The sequence below is a fragment of the Buceros rhinoceros genome, unplaced genomic scaffold (genome assembly GCF_000710305.1).
Source record: "Buceros rhinoceros silvestris isolate BGI_N320 unplaced genomic scaffold, ASM71030v1 scaffold771, whole genome shotgun sequence".
Lineage (NCBI taxonomy): Eukaryota > Metazoa > Chordata > Aves > Bucerotiformes > Bucerotidae > Buceros > Buceros rhinoceros.
This window is the reverse complement of record NW_010392276.1, coordinates 43,275-51,110: the sequence shown is the minus strand read 5'-3', so window position 1 is coordinate 51,110 and position 7,836 is coordinate 43,275. Positions and strand designations below refer to the sequence as shown.

The following is a 7,836-nucleotide window of genomic DNA, read 5'->3' as shown; positions in this document are numbered from 1 at the left end:
GCCGCCGGCGGGAGCGGGCTGGAAGGCGTGAGCCCGAGTGCCGCCCCAGCCTTCCCTCGCCTCTTTCTTGCGTAGCGAAGGAGCAGCGGTGTGTTAGGAAGGCCGTCTCTTGGAGCGAGCCCGCGGGCTTCTGGTCGGTGGTGGCCGAGTTTCACAGCCGGTGAAAACATCTGACACTTGTCACCTCACTCGCGGGTTTAACTTTGTAGTTTCCTGTCAGGCAAGGACTGTAGCGCAGCTGTTTCCGTCTTTCCACTTCAAACTATTCTCCATTTTCCAGAGGAACATCAGTTCTACTTGGTAGAAAAGCGAAATAGCTTTGGCAGTTGGTACGCGAGGAAAGAAAGCGGGAGAACTGCAGAAGCTGATGAACTAAGGTCTCTGGAAATGCATGCTAAATGAAGCATTGCAGTATTTTTGGCTCCGCTTAAGGACAATAAACAGGAATTATTACTCTGATAAGATTTTCCAATATCACGTGTCTGCTGCAGCGTTTAGTATCTCATTAATGATCAATCCAGCGCGCAGCTCAGAACACTAGTCAGTAAATAGCAAGATCCTTTCCTAAAGTGCGTTGCCAAGTTCCCCTAATTTCTGTATACTTCTTTGAAAGCATCATAACTTATTTTTTTCTCATATTTATGAAGATTTGTATTCAATAGATTATTACTCTGATACATATCTTTTTCCCTAATAACCACCCAGCTCCCTTCAAGGACAAAGTATCTAACTCTTTGGTTTGCTAACCTGTGTTTGTGGTAACTTTTTCATTCAGGTTTTGCAGGAAGTGCTTCTTGACAGCTATCAGAGAAAGTGGAACACATTGTCCTCTCTGCCGGGGGAGCGTGACAAAAAAAGAACGAACATATCCCAAAAGGGCTCTAGATGTTGAAAACAGTATGAAGAAAGCTTCTGGGGGCTGTAGATGCTGTGAGAAGCAGGTAGAGTAAAACTTTACAAAAAGTTGGATACTTTTTTCTGATTTGTGACCAGACACATTTTTACTGTGTGTCCTTCTTTTCTTGGAGCTAAAGAGCCCGTAGCGGTTTGAACTGAGCTTTGTATGGCTTGTGCAGATACTAGGCGTGCAGTGCCTGCTAGGTATGCCTGACGGGTGTAAACTGGAAGAGCATCTTGTGTTGTCTACAAGGACTTTGTAAGTGGACTGCCAGATTTTCCCCCAAACAATGTAAACACTGGATATAGCTCTAAAACTGGCAAAAGAAAAGTTAGACAGCTGAAGATGAAAGTTGCAGATAGATGGAAAACCTCAGCAACTTTCGCTATGGAAATGAAAGTGCCTAGAGCTACTGTGAAGTTTAATTTAAAACAAACAAAAAAATAGGAGCTGACTACTCTCGGTGTACGTATAATCATATGTTGTTTCCCCCTGCCCCTTCAGTCTGTTTACATTCCCTTCATTCCCTTTGTAAAGGGGTCATTATTTTCAGGAAACTGAGTGAAATCTTGACCCCCACTGAAGTCAAGAGTGATCTCTGCTCTGGTATAAATGACGCGGGATTTCAGCCAGACATTTTGTTTACATTGAGACCAGGTAGTCTTTGTGTCTGTTTCCTTTAGAAACAGACTTAGTGCTACCAGTGTGAAGATGAGCGCTAGTGGAAAGCTGAGCTGCTTGCTTTGTTCCACATGATTCTTTGGGACGAGAAGCTGGGAGAAAGAAACAATAGTGCGTTGGTAAACTGGAAGGAAGAACCAAGGGATCCCCAGAAGAACTCTAATGGAATTTAGTCACAGGCTTGTGAGATGTGATCTTGTTCAGCCTCTAAACCTACGAGCACTTTCTGACAATGCTGTTGGACCTGAAATTCTGATTTAGGGATGTCCAGCACAGCTGTCTTCTGACAAATCTAAGCAACTCATTGTCTTACCTTGCGTTTAAGGTGGATAGGCAGCCTTAAGCTGGTGTTCATTCACCCTTTTTTTTTTTCTTTTTTCCCTTTCAAAGAGAAAAGTTTCATGTTCTTACAACACACCTAATGTAAAAAGATTCTGCTCTTCACAAGGTAACAGCAGGCCAGAGAAGACTGAAGGAGCAGTGGTGCTTATCCCATCTTCATGGCCTCTCTCTGTTGTAGCTCATCAGTTACTGATCCTGGATGTGGGAGGTGTAGTTCCTGTGGCTTTGTTTCAGTTAACTGGAGTTTACTCGCGTCTTTCACTCCTGAGAGAGCTTGCAGATGTCTGGCTGTTGGGGCTGTGGGGAGTGGGAATGTTCTCCAGTCTCACAGAGTGACAGAGGCTCTATGGAAAAAGGAATCGAAGATCTCCTATCAGGGAGGGGAGTCACAAGTTCTGGATTCTGCTGCATATGATGTCTGTACAATTCCCGCATGCGTTGCTTTCTGTTGGCAGAATTATCTCTTCCTTCTGTCCCTGGATTGTTTACTATAATTTCAATAATTTGGCATTTCATTTTCAGGTTAGATTTTCGTGGATGAGACAGCATTATAAAACGTGTAAGAAGTATCAGGATGAATATGGTGTTTCTTCTATTATTCCAAACTTACAGATTTCCCAGGATTCAACAGGGAACAGGTAATCAGGGTGCTTTATGTATAACAATGCAGCTGCTTGTCCCTCCACCCCCAACCCCAGGAAAGTTGTTTGTTTTGTTTTGTTTTGTTTTTTCCAGGACATGCCTTCTTTTTGCAATAATTTTGTGCTTGAAAAAAATGACAGTTTTCCCAGGTCTTTTTCTTTACTCTTAGCACACAGAAGAAAACCTTTCTGCATGATGGCTTGGAATGTCTTCTAGGGACTCCTAAAGAGTGTGTAGTATTTGTAGCTTTCTTTCCTTGCCTGGGCAGCATTTGAGCAGCTTACTTTGTTACACATTTCATAATATTTAGCCCCAGGGAAGTTCCCTTCTCTTTTTATTACCCCTCTCCTTTCCTAAGACTGTTTTAGTGGGTATCCTGTTTCAAAACATTGCTGTGCCAGCTTTTGCTTTCTGACTGAATTCAGTTTGAACTGATGTCTTACAAAACGAATAAGGATCTCCAGTATCTTACTCGCCATAAAATACAAGTGACGCCGTTTATTTTCAGACAGTAAAGCTAAAGAACTTTCTTTTTCATACCTTCTCACTAATGTATCTGGTTTGGTTGGGGATTTTTGCTTATTTTTTAAGAACTTTTTTTCCACATATTAGTTTCATAGGACTTTATTATATATAGCCTGTCCTTTATTTACTTTTTTTTTTTGACATCTATTTTCTATCTTTAGCGGTCCAAACTTCTCTGTGTTTGGTTTTCAACCCATCAGTATGCTGAAAGTGGGTTTTTAAGCTGTTACCAGAACTAGCTGCAGCAATGTTTCACCAAAGTGTCTGGATACTGTTCCATCACAATTTATTGACTATGCCACAGCAGACTACCCGTGCTTAGAGTATCGCAGAAGTATGAAAAATGTTCTGTGACCAGATTTGTGTCTGTAAATATTCATATTCTCAGGATGAGCAGCATGTCTGAGCAGTTTCTTCTGGCTTAGCTATGGTCAAATTTACTTCCTAAAATGTTCCTCTCTGTCACTCTTACTTTAAGAAATTGTTTTGTGCTCAGTGTAAGACAAATTTATCTTGTTGTAGTTGAAAGTGGTGAATTATTTGTGTAACTGCACAGCAGTTAAATGCCTATTTACATAGTCCTAAGTCAAGAAACTTCGAAAGTGCTGCGTGTCTTACGTTCACGTAGTTCGTAATGCTTTTTGAGCTACTTCTCTGTACTCTCCATTACCATTCTTGTTGGCTAAATGCTCGTTGTATTATATACTGCTATCCTGTAAAGTTGTGTAGTATTCTGCCAAGGGTCACCATGGTAACTAAATATTGAGACATACCTTAATCCGATGGAAAAGTTGTGGGAGTTAAAATGTGTGACATTTTGTGTTTTGCCTTGAAATTCGTGGGACTTAATGGATTTTCCCCCTTCTCACCCCCCATTACTGTTAAATTTGTAAAATTTTGGTAGTGGAATAAATTAATCTCAATTTTCATTGTTTATTTTTTTTTCTTGACTCCCTTGAAAGTAGCAGGAGTGATGCAATATCCAACAGTGGTGAGGTGGCTAGTAATCAAATACTTCAAGGAGAAACAAGGTAGGCTGCTTATTTTTCTCTAGGTATTATTAAAATAGAAGCTTGCACTATGACTGTCTCAGCCTACTAACTAAAAAAAACCCACACAAACACAACAAGTTGTATTAAAAACTTGTAGTTTCTTCTACATTTACATCTATACATTGGAAATCAATTTTTTTTCAGTATTTTTCTGAAGGATTTGCACTAAAAGATGTTACCAATAAGAACAGGGTGCAGCTGCAATTGGAACAAAAGAATTTTCGACAGTCCAGAGCTCACAAGAATGCATTTAGGTGTACAAATAATAAATGTGCTTTAAAGTCACAATTTGGAAATAGCGCTGGAACCCCATTAGATCTGCTATGTCAGTGAGGGTTACTAAAATAAGGGAAAATAATGACAAGATAACAGATGAATTAAACTTTCTGTAACACTTCTTCTAAACCCCTCTTTCCTGTTTAATGCTGTGTATTTCTATTGACAGTGGACACCCAACCTTCAAATGCCCCCTGTGTCAGGAAGCCAATTTCACCAGACAGCGCTTGCTGGATCACTGTAATAACAGACATCTTTATCAGATAGTTCCTGTAGTAAGTAGAGTTGCTTATGTATGCTTCTTAAGCTACTTTGATTATGATTATGTGAACAGTTTTAAACGAGCAGTAGCTACTCTACATCCATCCAGATCACTGTGGTCTGAGAAACACAATATGCTTAATGTAATGCATTTAACTTGAGGAGTGGCTTTCGTGTGAAAATGTTACCTGTCCAGCTTCTTGTTGGTTCCAAAGCATTTCTGATATAGCTGTCTTATTTTTCTTGGTGTGAAACAAACTCAGGTTTTGAGCCTGACACTCACTCTTCTTCATTTAGTAATTCACATTTGTTTCTCTAGAATATCTATGGTATCTGTTGTTCCATGTGAACCATACAGTTACTTGAAAAGTAATCTAAGGTCGTTTGAAGGAGAAAAATCTGGTTGGTCTTCTTTTCATCTGTATTAGGGTGTGTTATTTTCTTCTTTTGGCTTACTTGATCATCTCAATTGTATGAAAATTCTGCTAAACAATAAGTAGAATGCAGTAATTACTTTCTTTTCTAAACTTTAAACAACTGAAATTGGCAAAGAGAGTGCCAGGCAGACGTGATAGTCCTGCACGCCTAAGAGAAACACTCAAGAAATTTGGGAAGTTGAAATGTAATTTTTGAATGTTAACACAACTGAGGAAAAGAACACTTAGAACTATGGTTTTATGAGAACATTTCTACTGTATTTTGGTAGTGGATGAGTAATAGACTAGTTATTCCTGTAGAACATGTTTTAATGCATTCTGTATTACCAATAACTTTTTTTTTATTCTCTCTCTTTCCCCTTCCCCTCCAAATTCAGATCTGTCCTATTTGTGTGTCTCTTCCTTGGGCAGATACTAACCAGGTTACTAGAAATCTTGTTAGCCATCTAAATCTAAGACACCGGTTTGACTACGGAGAATTTGTGGTAAGCTTTTTCTTCTTTGATGTGTAGAGGAATAAATGGTAACTTTTTTCCAGAAATAAAAATGCCAAATAAAAACTCTGTACCAAACTTGCTTGTGCTCTGGACATACTATGTTCCTGCTTTGGACAGAACTCAGAAGTAGGCCTGTCTTAAACTTCCTGTTAACCAACATGAAATGCTGCCAAGAATAGGTTGTTGTCAACAGTTAAGCTCTGTTCCAAACTGAAGGCTTAAGTCTTTAGCTTAGTATTCTCAATTTGAACTATTTATTCCTCCAGAACAGTTTATTACTGGTGCTTCTGGGGGAAATAAAATAGGTGCTACTCTGTTTTACTGACATTTTTGACCTTTTGTGGCAGAAATGGCTAAATCATAACACTCAGGACTTGAAGTGCAGCTTGACTAGCTTGTATTGCTGTTACAACCTCTCTTCCAGTATGTCGTGAGAGAGGCTGCAGTGTGAAAAAAGATGTGTCATTAAAGCATTCCTCTTGTTTGCCGCCATTCAGGCTCACTTTGAGTAAGTTTCCTTGGAATAGGTGCAAAAAGTCATACACAGATGTGGTCAGTGTGTGGACTGTAAATCAAGCCAACCAGTTGAGTTCTGCCTGTGGAATCAGAGCTGGAGAGTTTGTGTTGTAGCTTCTACAAGAGTTTGGCAGGCTTTGAGGTACAGTGCTTAAGCTCTCTGTGGGACAAGCGTGGTACTTGGGGCATAGACAGCCTCACTGCTTAAAGATGGCAAAGGTGATGTGTATTGTTCTTTGTGTCGAGTGATCTGTGACAAAGGCGTGAAGAGCTAGGAGACGGATGCAGGGGACTGGGCTCTCCAACATAGGTGCATGTTTGAGGATGTGAAACTGGTGACTGGAATTCTGATTTGGGGAAGCTGCCAGAATTGCACTAAAAAGGTGTGTGACTCTGGCATACTAACAACCTGGAAGGTGGCTCTTCAAAAGCAGCAGGGTTAGCCACCCACCTTTTGTGAAATGTGTTTGCTTTCTCACTTGAAGCAGTATGTTCTCAGCAATCTAGGATTGCTGTTGTCTGGGGATCGTGTTTTGTTTTTATTAATGGAGGATATTGTGGCTGGTTGGAAGCTCTGTTACAAGATTTGTGTGACACAGTCAGCTTTCCTGAGCTAACTGTTCTGTAATTGAGCCAGGGAGGGAAGATGGACCTTGCTGCTGAATGAGCTTTGTCCCACTCATCTGATTCTCCTGTGTCATGTATCTCTTGATACTTGGTTAAGTAAAAGATACTGTACAACATAAACCATCATCTAGTATACATAAAGATGGAGATCTTCATCGATAGCCAATTTCTATCTAAAAATGTGGAAAATTAATGATTAAGGACTATGGTACATCTTGGGTATTTGTCTATTTTGATGACCTTTTCGTTTTGTTTAGAATCTTCAGCTTGATGAAGAAGTCCAATACCAAAATGCAGTTCAAGAATCCTGTCATGTGAACTTTTAAAGTATAGCTCCCCTTCATCTTACTGATTATCCATGAGAAAAATTACATTAATTCTGTTGGTGATCTGAAGTGTATGTTAATAAAAACGGTATTCAGTAACCACTCTTCAGGCTTAACTTTTTTCCATGCTCGTAAAGACTTTTCATATATGGTTTTGCTGAAACTCAAACTTGATGTTTTTACTGAATTTTTTCCCTGTGGGATTAGGGACCTTTTTGGAACTTCTCACTGTTGTCTTAAACTAACTTTTACTACTCTGTTAATTACACGGTTTCTTTTATTAATGTCAGATATTTTAATTCACCAAAGCCAACTTTGAAAGACATACAAAGATGTTCTGTTGCACTGTTGAATTTCTTCCAGTTCAGCTGTTATCTGCTAAGATATCTCTGAGATGGTAATTTTTATTTCTCCTCCTGCCCGAGCACAAGGTTTTATTTGTTGTGGTTTGTTTTTTACCGCTACTATGTGACTGAAAATAACCACAGCTTGAGAAATCAAAATACTTGTTTTCTATAGATCAACAATGCAGAGCAGGTTTCTTTTTACCTCTCATTGAGAAAGAACGATGCCACTGCCTAGGAATAATTACATCTATTTTTTCCCCTTTTGGAGCATGACTGAAATAGGATGTTTGGTTATTGAAGTGATGGGTCAGGAGTTTTCCCTGTACTCCCAGCTACTAAGGCAGACGACAGACTTTCTGAGCAGTCCAAGCTGACATGCAGAAGGTATCCTTTTTTTGGTGTATGACTG

At 39.6% G+C, this 7,836-nt stretch overlaps 1 protein-coding gene across 1 annotated transcript; it reads left to right on the top strand.

Annotated features, from left to right (window-relative positions):
• Positions 1–775: 775 nt before the first annotated feature.
• RNF138 (ring finger protein 138, E3 ubiquitin protein ligase) lies at positions 776–7,266 on the top strand (the record flags this gene model as incomplete). Its single annotated transcript, XM_010144311.1, has 6 exons — positions 776–941; positions 2,444–2,559; positions 4,051–4,119; positions 4,586–4,691; positions 5,492–5,599; positions 7,012–7,266. Coding segments are annotated over 6 exons (634 nt in total), but the record flags the coding sequence as incomplete, so codon positions are not given.
• Between the last annotated feature and the right edge of the window lie 570 nt (positions 7,267–7,836).